The sequence below is a fragment of the Populus nigra genome, chromosome 16 (assembly GCF_951802175.1).
Source record: "Populus nigra chromosome 16, ddPopNigr1.1, whole genome shotgun sequence".
Lineage (NCBI taxonomy): Eukaryota > Viridiplantae > Streptophyta > Magnoliopsida > Malpighiales > Salicaceae > Populus > Populus nigra.
Genome location: NC_084867.1, coordinates 10771749 through 10786082, shown reverse-complemented (window position 1 = coordinate 10786082; position 14334 = coordinate 10771749). Strand labels below are relative to the sequence as shown.

Below are 14334 nucleotides of genomic sequence, written 5' to 3'. Positions count from 1 at the left end.
ACCCAAACAAAGTTTCACAAGAACTAAATTTTATTTTGATTAAAATTATTATTTTTTATATTAAAAATAATTTTAAAAAATATTATTTTAATATATTTTTAAATAAAAACAATTGTTATCGGTATTCCAAACACGCCATGACTGCAGTCCTGCCTTAATAAATAAGGTAGTTATGTTTTGTTAATCCGTTTACAAGTCAAAAGGTCTCCGCCTCCCTCCCTCTGTTTTGGGTGCATTTGAAGATTGACTTTTGTTTCTTTCTCTTCTGTTCAACAATTTTGACTAGTACTAATCCATATTTCCCCTCCAAGAAGCAAAATAAAAATATTCCTGTACACAGGCTATTAGCCTTGGCAATGGCACAGCCCGTCGAGGGTCAAAACTTAAAATTGGCAAAAATGCTTAAGCTCCATCCAGCTCAATGATCCTGAAGAATTAATTAAGATTAGATTCATAATTTTTTATCTCAAATCCTTGACCAAAAAAGATGGTTCTTGAATGGAGGAAGCAATCACCTGGTCATAGCTGTACCCCCAAAAGACAATCTAACTCCAAGAACTAAAGTCAAACCATGAATCTTAACTGTTCACCAAAATAAAATAATCAACTGAAAATCTTGAAAACAATTTAAAAAATCTCTCATGTTAAGTAGGTGGCATGGCATGTGGTAATTTTCATGACCGAGTTGCCTCAATACGCTTTCCTTCTCACCCCTTCTTCTAGACTTTAGACTTCAAAGAACTTTTCCTTTTGTTTCATTGATTATTGTTCAACAAGCAAGAAAAACTTTTTGTATTTTCCTTTCTTTGATCATTTCTTTCTTGTAATATTTTTTTTTCTAATTTAGAAAAGTTTATTTAAGTAAATTTAGACCATAAGCAAGTAAGAGAGATGATGGACTATCATGAGCTTGCTGCTATGTCATCTTACCAAGACACCCTTAAGGTTCTTGAGGCTGATATTCAGCATGCCAATGTGCTGTGAGTCTTCTCTCTGTGTTTCTAGTTTTTTTGGGTTCTTGTTTTTCTTTGCTGTTTATGTTTTGCTGCTGTTGAAGTTTTGTGAAAAGTTTCGAAATTTGGTCTGTGTGTTATAACTCTATCCTTTTGTTGTTGAAGGAGAACCAGAAAAATTGCATGACTAATGTGGATTTTGTGGAAGTCCCTTGGTTTATGGTCAACAATTTAATCTCTAGTTCTCATGGCTTAATTTTCATTTTGATTTTCATCTTCACATAAGCAAGTCATTCATTTTAAGGTTTTCTTTTGACTAAATACTCATTTGGGCAATTATGGCTTGTTCGCAGTCCATTCTTAGTTCTGGTTTGTGCTTGAAGTTTATCCAGCTTGCATACCAGACAGATGCAATCTCCTCTGTTTTTCTGTATTTTGCATTTTGAAGGGCATTCATTCATTTTAGAAAATCCCGAGTTTCTGCTGTGTTGTGGGTGCAGTTCGCAGAGTTAGCCTTGTTTATGCAAACAGTTTAGTTTAGTTGCTATATTTTGTATGGAGTTTGGAGCATTGTAGGGCATAAGTGAATTCTGAACTGCTAAGTCTATAATACTACTTCTTTGAGGTTCATTCGTTTGTGAATTTACTTGAGGGTTGATATTTGCAGGGCAGCTTCTATTCCAAGAGCCAAATGTGGTTCCTGTCTTCAAATGAAACTGGTTTATAACCACTTAACACCCATTTTTCTGTTTTTACTTCAATGGATGGATTGCTCATGTACATGTCTACTTTCAACTTATTTGAACCTTTTTGACGTTGTTGTATACAAGGTTGGTTGGCTGTTTTCCTGCTTGTTATGCTTTACTCTTTCAAATTAGATGGTTTAACTCTTTCGTTTTCTTTTGAAGAATCAAACCACAGTTCTTAAAATTTGGTGTGCTAAGTAATTAATTCCATTTTTAGGTATGTTCAGACAGGAAGCAGAAGATTTCTTCATGCAGACGGATAGCAACCATCCGGCAATTCTATGGTGTGTAAAAAAATTCCTCTATAGTTTTCGTATCTATATAATGACTGTCAATAACATGCACAGACATGGTAAAGATGGAGTTTCTTGCAGATATTGCTTTACACAACATTCAGCGTATTTCTTCTTTGTTTTTCCTATAATGATTAAGGATGTTAACAACTGTATCGGCATCCATTCTTGAACACCATTGTCTGTTTTTAAGTAATGAATTGTGCTTCCAAGATTTCATGCCAAATCATGAATAGGATATAGTATCATGGTATCCTATTGTTGGCGGAATATTTTGGTTCTTGTGCTTAGTTAACAATTTCAAGTCCTGGCTCGCTCAAATTGCAGCTGTTATATTACCATCACTTCAGCGTCTTCATGGTGATACAATGGAACCAGATATGACTCGGGAAGAAGGTCACTGTTTGGAAATGATCGTGAAGAATAGACTGGAAGATAGGAGGAAGCTTTCAGATGTGGAATTGCTGAGGGAAGACGAATGTGGGATCTGCTTGGAACCTTGCACTAAAATGGTTGTGCCCAGCTGCTGCCATGCAATGTGCATCAACTGCTACCGTGACTGGTACGTGATTTTTAAAGCTTCACTTTTATCTCTTAATTTATAATATTTTCCATCATTTACATGTAATAGTGGAAAAGGGGCGTAGGTTTAACATTTTACGCCCATTCCTTGTAGGAACACAAGGTCAGCATCTTGCCCATTTTGCCGAGGAAGTCTGAAGAGAGTGAATTCAGAAGACTTGTGGGTTCTCACTTGCAGTATTGATGTTGTTGACACTAACACCGTGTCAAAGGAAAATATATTTGGGTTCTATCTTTATATAAAGAACTTGCCGAAGGATATCCCGGATGATCTGTTCCTGATGTATTATGAGTACCTAGTCTAATATGGTAGACAAGAAGAATGACGTCAAATTTGGAGAAAAAATATCATGCGATCACATGGACATAAATTATGGTGAGGTTTCCGCATTGAAAATTAACTGATTGATTGTTCAGAATAATGAATATGCTCAATGGAAGAAAGCCCAGTTATTGTATCGAATCTAGAATTTTTCCAGCACAATTTTTTTCTTGTTGAGAATGTGGAAGGAAAGCAAAAGGAACATGGGGATAGTTTGAACTGTGAAATCAGCCTCTTCCATTTTTCTGAGGAGCTTATTTCTTGGGAGATTTCTTACAGTATCATGATCATGAGTTGACTTTGATTTTTGGACTGATTTATGGGATTGATATGCTGAAGAATAAAAGCCAGTCCAGCATTTTGTTGTGCCACAAGAAATCTTTAGATCTTTATCTTTCAAACGATATAGACGTTTTAATTTTTAATATAATTGTTAGGAGTAAATTCCATGCTTGTTCACTGTTTTCTTTTACCTGCATTTAAATAGAATTCCTTTATTACAGTTAAGTTGACAGGTGAATCATTAGATAAATGAAGAAACTTGTTTCTGTGCTTCCTTATCGAGTTGATGATTGTGTAGCATTCTCTCATGTTGTCCATGCCAGGCTTGAATTTATAAATTTCTCCATGCAAATGATGCCAGCACAAGTTAAACAATATAATACCATGGTTTCCTGGTATCGCACGCATAATAGCAATCATGAGCAAGTTTTTTGGAGCTGCTAGTCTACATCTTCTCAGTAGATGTATGCCAAAAAAAATCTCCACTCTGTTATCAGCCTTGTATTGATTGCTTTCCTAGAAGTCAACTTGATATTTGAAGTTTCAGTTTATGTTAGTAGATAATCTATAGGAAGAGAAGGTCATAGTGTGTGGAAAATGTCAGACAGCTTAGTGGCATTCTCACACATGGTATGATTTCCTGCTCTATTCACTGGAACAGAGGAAACATGGTTATGATCTGGTAGGTATATATGAGCAGAACTCTTGCGCTGATGCCGGTTTCAGATACCGAAAGGCACGCTTTGTTTTTCTTCCTTTTCCACCTGTTTTACATACAGAGTTCCAGAACTCTATCTGTAAATACCATTTATGAGTTTTTCTTAGTCGAAATGTTAAAGCCATTGAGTTTCTCCTTAGCAGCATATTGCTGAAGGTTTAGCTGTAGATGAAAGCTGAAAATGTTTAGTCCTGCACAGTCAACCCCTCAGGTTATCCACGTTAATTTCCAAGTCATAGAAGTTGATAAGGAGAAGTGTCTTGTGATATTTTATTCATGCCAGAGATACCCAATGTTAAGATAGAAAGTGTGTATGTGCTGCCTTAGCATGTTCTGAGAGGAAAGCTATGAAGATACAAGGACTAGAGGAGAGGGCAAAACGGTGCAAGGTATAGAGAAGGGTAGTATTTTGGTCATAGTTTTGAAACCCGGTCCGGCCCGACGGGTCGATCTGGAGCTGGAATTGGATCGGGTTTAAAAAAAATAAAGAAAATCAAAATCCAGGTGACCTGGTGATCCGATTATAACCTGTTGACTTTTTTTTTTAACTAAAACGACGTTATTTTAATTTTTAAAAAAAATCAGAATTGACCCGGGCTATCCGGTCAAAACCCGGAACTCGGGCCTTGGACCGAGCCGGCCACCAGCTGGTTTAAAAACTCTGATTCTGGCTGATATTTTACTCTGTTGTCGAGATGACTCATTTTGTTGTGTTTAAAGGTAAAAATGTGAAAAATTGTTGAGCCAGTGCTGCTGTGCATCCTTTATGATCTTTAAGCCCAGAAGTCAACCCATCGAGGAAGTAGTTGGGAAGTTGTAGGTCACAATCTACTGGCAAATCATGGAGATGTGAGTCTCAAATTTAAAGATTAAAAAATCAGTTGGGAGGTAAAATTAAGACTAATGAAAGCAACTAATCGTATTACCACGTTTTATTCTGAATCTTGTAGTAAATGAGTGGTTCCTCCTTTTCTTTATACTGCGTTTGAGATTGTCGTTACATTATTTTATAAAATATTTTTTATTTAAAAATATATTAAAATAATATATTTTTTAAAAATCATTTTTAATATCTACCTATCAAAACAATCCAAAATTATTAAAAAAAAATAATTTAAAATTAAAAAAAGAAAACAAATTTTCACTGCCGATGAAATATGGAAGTATTACTTCTTAATCAGTTGCCAATTCATAGTGTAGCAACTGTGCCTTCATTGAGTAGTATTCTGATGCTATAAGCCTATAACCAACTTCGTTCAAGTTGGCATTTGGATGAATAATTTTTAAAACCAAATTGAATCAATAACTTATTATAATTTTTATGTTTGTGATAAAATATTAAATCATATAATTATGTTTAATTATATTATTTGAAATATATATGATAATAAATGAAATCGATAATCTTAACTATTTTGTCCGAAATAATTAAAGTCTCCGTATCCATAAATTAAATCGACATGGGCCATGAGGGTTTTTTTTTTTTTTTGAACCCATTAAGAATTTTTTTTGGATTTATTCTAGCTGTGTCTATCAGCGGCGACTTAAGAAAACTGATAGAATAAAGACAACAAAGGGTTAATGTTCCAAAGTTCAAGGATGCTAACGAGGCTGGAGGGAGGTACTATGAAGAATGTACATTGATATTTACTGAAGGAGATTCAGCAAAAGCTCTGGCAATAAGTTCCATGATCAATAACGTTCTCTGTGGCAAACATCAATTCAACTTTCTTTTATAGCAGTGAATTAATGCCGATAGCTGGTGGGGTTGGGCTGGCCCGGACTGAACGGAATTTTTACGGTGTATTTTCTTCGAGAGGTAAATTGCTCAACGTGCGAGAAGCCACGCCTGAACAGCTCGCATAGAATAGGGAAATTGAATGCATCAAGAAGATTCTTGGAGTATTACTTTTTTTTTTTATGAACTGAATTATATTTGGAATTCCAATTAATATCTTAAAAGGATTTCAAACACGAAAATTCAATCCCAAGAGTTTCAAATATCGTAAATTATCATCATTTATTTCTTTTATCTCCATCCAGTCAAGAGTCTGGCTACCCCTGTGAATCTCGAAGAAAACTTGCACAATAACATATGCAACTCAAGTTCATATATGTCTAAAATTATTGAAATAAACATCAAGGACTCAGAAAAGTATCTCATTATTCATAAACACCATTACTGAGGCTGGTTAGAAGGAGAACAATTCACACATGCTGTTTCCTGTCCATCAAGGAACCAAATGGAGGATGACTGAATGTTCCACTCAGAAACATGTGACTGAGCGTCTTATACATGGCTTCGGTGAGATGAACTCCATCCCAGTTAATGTACTGAGAAGGGTTTGAGCAAGCACTTGCATGAGATGTGCCACATGTTGAAAACACTTTAAAATTGTAGGGTGGACCTCCTGATCCACAGCATGCCATGAATGGCTCTTCGAATCCGTACTTCTTCGGATTCTTCATAACCGTGGCGTAGGCATTCCAGTAGTCGAGATAAGCAATTACAGCATCAGGGAACTGTTTCCTGAGATCCTGCACTGTCTTTTGGTAAACAACATTATGGGTGTAGGATTGATTGTTTGCGCTCTTCACGCAGCCTAAATCATCTCTGTCGTCTTCAGAAGCCAGGACCATGGCCAATGGCAAGCATCCTGTTGGAGGCAAACCTTGAACAACAACATGTTTCACACCTTTCTTCAGCAATGTCTGCAATTTCATAAATCAAGTTGAGTTGCAGAAATGATATCACCATCACTGAATTGATCTTGCTCGTTAGTAATTAAAATGGAGTAGTTGTTGCCATGTAGAAGAATGAGAATTCAGTTATTACCTGTAGGAATCCGGTGACGCTGCTGATCGCAAGCTTCCTAATTGTGTCACTCGATACGGAAGATCCAACAGTATATGCATAGTCATTGACTCCGATTTCACCAACCCAGATCAATGCATCATCAAATACTGCCTTGCACTCAGGGCTTGATGACACGGCCCCTTTACAGCCCTGACTCTCCAAGAACTTGTTAAACCAAATCATTTGAGTTTGAATAGATTGAGGAGTCATGTCAAGGGTAAGGTTGTTCTTCACAAAGAAAGCATGATTTATTGCTGTGGAGCCAGCAACAGCGAAGTTGATCCCATAAGGTGCATTGCCCTTGTGGCCTTGGTAGGGTGGCAAGTATGGTAAGGACAATGTTTCAGTCACAAAGTCAATCACAAGCCGCCCATCAGAGTATCGGTTGGTGGGGTGGTGAAAGAAGGTGCTGCCATATGGACGGCTTGAGACATGGCCAAAACCAGAAGGACCTGACGCAGACCTGGTGTTGCCGGTGTCTGTAAAGGAATCACCGAAGGCATAGATTTTCTTGAAGGGACTAGTGGTCTGAACTGCAGAGTTCAAAGCAAAATTCGAAGAGCAGAAAAAGAAAACTACAAAACAGAAATATGTGGAAGGAGCAACCATTTTCTCAAAGGTTCACAGCCTTAGCACTTAGCACTTAGCACTTAGCACTTAGCAGCTTCTACCGACCGAGTATATGATTCAGCTTATATATTTGTGATCTTTTTGTGAATGGCAGTTGTGTCTTTCAACTCATGCTATCATTTTTCAAATTAAACCCACTTAAAGCTCTAAAGATGGATCATGTGATTTCTGTAGTCTTTTGCTTTACCTACCTAATAGTGGACATATTAATTGCCTTTCGCCTCTATGGATACCAAAAATGTGGTGTGCCCTTTAATTACAAGAAGCCAGAAGACACCTGCAGAAGGAATGGGGCTCTGTTATTTATTTCTATCATAAGAACCTTGTTCCATACAAATAAGAAGTGTCAATGGTGTGAAACTGTGAATTGGATGTTCAGGGTTAAGAATTCCGAGCCTTTAATTAATTGGACTCAAATTTAGATGGGGCCTTAAATGAGGATATGTGCTCTCCAACTGTCTCCCTGTTGATTAGAGCGCTTAAAAGAGAGATTGATAAAGAAAAGGGATCCCAGCAAAGGAAATTATAGCTATGGTGGGTGGTTGAAGTTGAGAGGCAGATCTTTCCCTTTTACAATAAATTCTCAGCATTCTTTTTCGGTGCCATGATGAGATGCCTAGACATTTACAACCACCTCCATTGCTATCCAAGCAGCAGTGTAAATGCACTGTACCATGCAAAGAAATTCATCATGCTTCCTTGTAAATTGCTGGCTTTTGTCTATCCTGCAGTTGCAGTGACTTGCTTGGATACGGCCAGAGTCTTTAAGGAAGAAGGAAATCCTGAGATTGATCGTGGTGGGTAATAATTGAAAAGGGACCCCATTGTTCCCTCCACCGTAGCCTTGGTATAGGCATCTAATTTATGATTGTCTATGTAATAAACCGAATAGTTGGCTGGAAATTTTGGCATCCATTCTGCATTTTTGTTTTACAAAGCTTCTGAAAATGATACAGATATTACAGTATTACTATGTACCTTTAACTCGGTAAGCAAACCCCAAAAGTATAATCCAAAATGCAAATGATGAGATTGGCCTCGTGAAAAATTAAATTAAATTAAAAAAAAAAAACTAAAACAAAAGCTGGTGTCCATAGTGCAAAACACTGTGCACACATGGACAATGCATTATGCGTTATGAATTATGAATTGGAGTAGTTATTTTTTTAGTTTTTTCATTTTGGTATCCAAACTTTTTTTTCATCAATTGAGTCCTTCAATTGCAAAATTGATACTCAATTGCTTTCTATTTGTTGACTAGGGTAAAAATTGAAAGAAGAAGGATCAAGGTGAAAAAGATGCTAGAAATAAGTGTTGTGTTCGAAGCTAGCATGAAAATTTTAATCTGGTCCTCTAATTTCTAAAATTATACATTTTTTGTTCTTATTTTTTCAAATTCAATTTTTGTGCAAAATTTATTTTTTATTATTTTAAGTTTTTAGTTTGTGAGAGGGGAGTGAGAGAACATCGTTAAATTCCAGTATCAAGAAAGAAAGTCATTATTTTTGTTTATCAATTTTAACCATCAAAATAATTGATATTAGTTTCGATAGATTTTATATAATAAAAATAATTTAATAATAATGGTTTAAAACTTAATTATTATTTTAATAAATAAATTTCAATTGAGAAAGAAAAACCAAGTCTTGTACAAGCATTTCAGCCGAAGCCATTTAGCCCTGTGGATGAGAAAAATCCTACTGTCATGTAGTTTCTTTGTTGTCCCCTCCCAAAACTCCCTTGAAGGGGCGTGTTTTGTGTCTAGTTCCTTTTACCCGACCAGTACATTGCTGTGGCCACGGCCTAATACCACTGCCAATGAAGGGTCATTTACGAAGATGTAGGCCTGAATTTTTGTGTTTTTAACTTGGCAAGGCTTGTGGAACCAATTGCGGCACCATTGTCCGTACTTCGTCGGCAGTTGTCGCGTCGCCATCTTTGACTGATTATGTAGCAAGCAAGTTGACAGGTGTCTTTTAAGAATCACCTTTTTCTGTTGGGTTGTCCAAGCATCATTTGAAGTATGAGAGCGGTGTTTAATGTAAGTATTTTTTATTTAAAAATATATTAAAATAATATTTTTTATTTTAAAAAAGTTATTTTTAATAATATATATATATATATATATATATATATATATATATATATATATATATAATTTTAACCAAACCCGTTTGGAAATCAATGACCCTGTGGGTTTGGAAATCAATGACTCTGTATTGGAAATCTGTGGGTTTGGAACTCAATGACTCTGTATTGGAAATCTATAAATGGTTGGAAGGGACTCCGTAACAATACAATCTCGCATTGATAAAAATTACCTCACGGTTTATAATGCGGAAGGACTCATCACTCAACTGCGTGTGTATTGCTCCCGTTTTTGTTTCCCTTCCCTGTTATTGGGCAACTGGAACCTTGTTTAAATTGGAGAGAAACCTTTCCCTATCATGATCCATCTGGACTCGCCTGGGGGCATTAATCATCTGGTATGATCAATTTCCAACTAAAATATGGAGACCGCATCTCTCTGCCCCCTCCCACTTTCACCAAACAAACAAGGGCTCTGGCCTACATCTCTCAATGATGATGCAAGACATGCATCAAAAAGAAATAGTACTAAGTTGACATAACCGGTGGATCTAACAAGCTAGAAAGCTTTTCAGCAGCATACAAATCATTTGGAAAATGGAATTAGTACTCCAATCAGTGACCATTCACATAAGCTCTCAAACATCATCTGGAATTAGTGCGCACTCTAATCAGTGAAAAATCACTTGAGCTCTTAACAACTATTTATAGGCATAAAAAATGCTTGAAACCAATTAGATGCATAAAGACAACAATGGACTCACTAGAGATGAAATGACGCATAGTAATTAACCAACTCTTCTATCACCGGCTTGACTCCTTGACTCCAAGAATAGTCTTACAGTTGAGTAGATTAGAGAAGGTTCAGCCATTGCACCATTCCCATAATCTCCACATGCCAGCCTCTTTGAAACAGGTGGGATCAAGGAAATTCCAAGCTCATCAATTGACATGAGATGCCGTTCTGTGAAAGGGTTGCTCCACATGAAAGTGTTCATAGCCGGCGCAACAAAAAGTGGCTTGCTGTAATCCCATGCTCGGACAATGCAGGTCAGCAGATTGTCACACAACCCCCCAGCAATCTGCATTGACGCATAAATGTTGAAGAAAACATTAGCACGTTTTTCAATGATTCTTGGAAAGAGAGAGAGATTAAGTTAATTAATAATGTAGGAAATACAATTACAGGAGACCAAGATAAGCCATTCTCAAAGATCCCTCACTCTGTAATGAATTACTCAACATACATGAGCATATGTTTAGATAAAACAATAGAAATAAACCCAAAATAAGGCCAGTCCTTAATTCTTATTTATCCTCAATGTCTAATGTTAGAGGAACTTAACAAAATAACACTACCGTGATCCTTTATTCGGTACAAAACATTAACCATTCTAATCTGTCCATGCATCCTATTGGCTAGATATACACTGTGGGGACACAAAAGAGGCAATATTATTCCTCCACCAAATGGTGGTTTCTATCTCTCTCCTTTTGGGTTTTTAAAATGTCTACAGGTAAATATACAATTCAATCACATATATGGTTTAGCAAGGGAAATTTATGTTCAGTATTTGTTATACCAGACATGGACCACATAAAAAAGGAAGATTTCCATACAGATAGTAGCCAAATGACAGAAAAAGAAGAAGCTTACCTTGCCAAGCGTATTAGCAGATAAAGGAGCAATAACCATGATATCAGCCCACCGTCTTAACTCAATATGAAGCACAGTATCTCCTATCTTATTCCAACTCGACCATTCATCCTCGTCAGTGTAGAGCACAACATCCTTAGGCAATGCAGCTCTATCAATGAAATGCAAAGAAGCCCTAGTAGCAACCGCTTTCACTTCAGCCCATTCAGAAAAACAATGACAAAGATTCCCAAATTTAATAGCAGCTACACTCCCACTTGCCGCTAGTAGAATCCTAGGTTTCCTAGGACCGGCGGCGGCGGAGACAGCATTAACTTGTGCTGTCTCCATCTCTGCTGTCACAGGTTCCGAGTATTCCATCGGCTATCCAACCTAATCAAATACAATTGGTAAAGATTAACGGGCAACCTAGAAGTGAAAACCCTAAGATCTAAAACAGAAATCTTAGAGAAATTGAAAATAAAGAAGTGATGGTACCGTTCAGTGGAAAAGGGAGAAGCTTCCTAAGTGTTTGATTCGATTCGTAGCTCGTCTTCTGGAGATTGAGATTGACGTCTGGGAGCTCTGCTGTTTGCGCTCGCCAGGTTTAAAATGGCGGACCGATTGGATCGCCGAATAATTGGTTCGACCTCAAGCACGCGTCTAGTGAGCCCGACCTTGATTACCCATAATCAATTTTCGGCCCGCAATGAATTATTACAGCAATTATTAGTATTGTAGTAGCAATTTTTTTTATTTAATATATTTTTATTTTTTAAATTTATTTTTAAAAATTAGCATATTAAAATCATTTAGAATTATAAAAAATTAATAAAAAATTAAAAATGTTAAAAAATACTTTTAAAACACAAAATCAAATACCAACAATACACTCTTATGCAAGTTTATGAATTTTAGATTTATTTTAAATCCATGGAAAATGAAAGGGGAGAAAAGAATCGGTCATGCACATTACAATCATTAAAAAAAAAAAAAAAGGTTCTGCAAGTACTCGTCTAGTCATAAATAAATAAAACAAAAACAAGCACATGCTTGTTTTTGAAAAGGAGGAGGGTACCAATAATTTATTATACTGCCATTGATTAAAATATATACAAAAAAGGAGATTAAAATAACTGCGAATAGGGGTGATTATTTTTTATTTAATTTGATTTTTATTAAAAAAATAATTAAACTGAAATTTTTTTTTAAAAAAACCGAAACCATGTCATACCGATTTGGCTTGGTTTTTCCAGTTTGGCTCGGTTTTAACTCGGTTTTTTCTAGTTTTACTCGGTTTTTTCGATTTGGCTCGGGTTTTTTCCTGTTTTTCGGTTTAGATTCGGTTCGGTTTTTTTAATTTTTTGGTTATAAAATCGAAACCAAACCAGCTAATTTTTTTAAAATTTTAATTAGTTTAATCAGTTTTTTTACAATTTAATTTTTTAACTTTTTTAATTTTCTTAGTTTAATAAAAAAAAATCCTAACAGCAAGCACACCCTCAACAATCTCTTGAGTATTTGGAGGAGAGATAGCTTGTGCTTTTTTGAGTAAAAAATATGTTTTTATAACTTTTAGAGGTGTGGTTTGTGCTTTAAATGTATTGTACTTTTAAAAAAAAGTCACCAAGAGTGTGTTTGGTTTAGCTTTTATGGTTGACATTGTGGTAGGGTACAACCTATTTATACACAAAACTCAACCACAAAAACTAATTTTTCTTATTTTTTATAGCTTTTTAATGGGTCCCACATCCAACCTCAACCTCCACCTCAAATACTAACACACACTTTTAAAATAGCATCGCCTGGTGTAAGGAGACGTGGCGAGCGGGGAGGCCACCAGGCCCGATAGGGCCGATACCCATCATGCTACTGTCCCCGAGATGACCCTGAGAATCCGCGTGCATGTGCCTTATTTATACACACTCAAGATAAAATTGAAACCACTGTCCGTTAGAATGAACCGTACGAAATCTTGTTCGGCCATGATAGGATAATCTTTAAAACCGTATGTTATTTCATGATTAAGTGACTTAATCATTCGCTGTGCAGGCTGAATTCACATTAACAAAAACCTAAAGCTATCTTGGAGTTACTGCACTCCTTCAGTAAACACTGCATTGGATTTCTTCTTTTATTTGTTTTTTTTGTCACGTTTCGGTCATTCAATTTCATTTTTAATTTAATTGTTTGACACTTATAACGTGGGTTTGGACCTGAAGGGTTGTTTTATCTACATATAAATGGAATTATCAGTGAGTTGATGAAATATTTTTTTATTAGATTGATACTCAATTTTATAAAATAAAATTTTATTTTATTGTTTTAGAGTAATTAAAGATTTGAGAATTCAATTTTAAACTTTGGAAAATATTAAACCTCTTTAATTCTCTCTCATTATGGACTTGAACCTCTTTAATTCTCTCTCATTATGGACTTGAACCTCTTTAATTCTCTCTCATTATGGACTTGATTGCACCGACAAGGGAAAAAATCAAGTTATTTTTTTTAGTTAATAAACATTTTCTTTTAATTTCATTATTTAAGATTTGATATTTTGATAATTGACTTAATAATTTATTTTAGTTATCTAGACACAGAGATCTAGCAATATCACAAAAAACTTTTCGTACTTGGTTGATGCTTGGTTTGTCAAGATAAATATGAATTTTATTAATTTAGAGTAATTAGGGATTGGGGGCTAAATTTGATGCCAAAACACAATCACTAAAACCCTTTTAGGCTTTTTATCAAACTCTTGATTTGCATGATAAAGATCAACAATAGCCTAATCAACCATCGTTCTTATATTAACCACACAACGCTATCAGCACCATCAGCATGAATTCTTGCCTCGAGATTACCAAGTTCCACTAAAATAGATGGAGTAATATTCTCATAACAATGCCGCTTCCAGAGTACAGTAAGCCAAAAGAGAACACTAGAAAGTCCAGAAAAATAATCACAACAAATTAATAAAACCTCTCTTTTCTTCCTTTCCTACTCACTATGTGCTAACTGGTACAGAAATTGATTGAAGCAAATGGAGTAGCAGGCCTGCAAACGAGGCAACCCAGTCCCACATATTTTCAGCGGCTCAAGGATTTCGCAGAAGATTTTGTTTTTGATGGCTCAGCTGGTGAAGATGATGGTGCAGGTCTGTTTTTCATGATTATATCCAGTAAAATCTTGATGAATGCTCTGTTGGTGGCTCATTTGACTAACTA

The 14334-nt window shown here is 35.8% G+C and overlaps 3 protein-coding genes across 3 annotated transcripts; 1 reads left to right on the top strand and 2 right to left on the bottom strand.

Moving 5' to 3' along the window:
* The first annotated feature begins 706 nt into the window (after positions 1–706).
* LOC133675153 (E3 ubiquitin-protein ligase AIRP2-like) lies at positions 707–3349 on the top strand. The gene is made up of 5 exons (XM_062096440.1): positions 707–980; positions 1621–1783; positions 1917–1983; positions 2320–2554; positions 2669–3349. Exons 1-5 carry the CDS (start codon positions 892–894, stop codon positions 2877–2879), a joined length of 765 nt encoding a protein of 254 aa, XP_061952424.1. The 5' UTR covers positions 707–891; the 3' UTR covers positions 2880–3349.
* Positions 3350–5897: 2548 nt separating this feature from the next.
* Positions 5898–7731, bottom strand: LOC133675236 (GDSL esterase/lipase At3g48460). The gene is made up of 2 exons (XM_062096552.1): positions 6733–7731; positions 5898–6608 (listed from the first exon to the last, which is right to left on the bottom strand). The coding sequence occupies exons 1-2, from the start codon at positions 7360–7362 to the stop codon at positions 6105–6107; spliced, it is 1134 nt and encodes a 377-aa protein (XP_061952536.1). The 5' UTR covers positions 7363–7731; the 3' UTR covers positions 5898–6104.
* Positions 7732–10060: 2329 nt separating this feature from the next.
* Positions 10061–11813, bottom strand: LOC133675444 (probable phosphopantothenoylcysteine decarboxylase). Its single transcript, XM_062096814.1, has 3 exons — positions 11606–11813; positions 11129–11500; positions 10061–10553 (listed from the first exon to the last, which is right to left on the bottom strand). The coding sequence occupies exons 2-3, from the start codon at positions 11486–11488 to the stop codon at positions 10260–10262; spliced, it is 654 nt and encodes a 217-aa protein (XP_061952798.1). The 5' UTR covers positions 11489–11500; positions 11606–11813; the 3' UTR covers positions 10061–10259.
* Positions 11814–14334: the final 2521 nt, after the last annotated feature.

Coding starts and splice junctions, on each gene's coding strand:
- LOC133675444 (XM_062096814.1), bottom strand. CDS start 11,488: ATGGAATACTCGGAACCTGTGACAGCAGAGATGGAGACAGCACAAGTT. Junction 10,554..11,128: donor CTGCTAATACGCTTGGCAAG/GTAAGCTTCTTC, acceptor GCGTCAATGCAG/ATTGCTGGGGGGTTGTGTGA.
- LOC133675153 (XM_062096440.1), top strand. CDS start 892: ATGATGGACTATCATGAGCTTGCTGCTATGTCATCTTACCAAGACACC. Junction 981..1,620: donor ATTCAGCATGCCAATGTGCT/GTGAGTCTTCTC, acceptor TGATATTTGCAG/GGCAGCTTCTATTCCAAGAG. Junction 1,784..1,916: donor TTGACGTTGTTGTATACAAG/GTTGGTTGGCTG, acceptor TTCCATTTTTAG/GTATGTTCAGACAGGAAGCA.
- LOC133675236 (XM_062096552.1), bottom strand. CDS start 7,362: ATGGTTGCTCCTTCCACATATTTCTGTTTTGTAGTTTTCTTTTTCTGC. Junction 6,609..6,732: donor GCGTCACCGGATTCCTACAG/GTAATAACTGAA, acceptor ATGAAATTGCAG/ACATTGCTGAAGAAAGGTGT.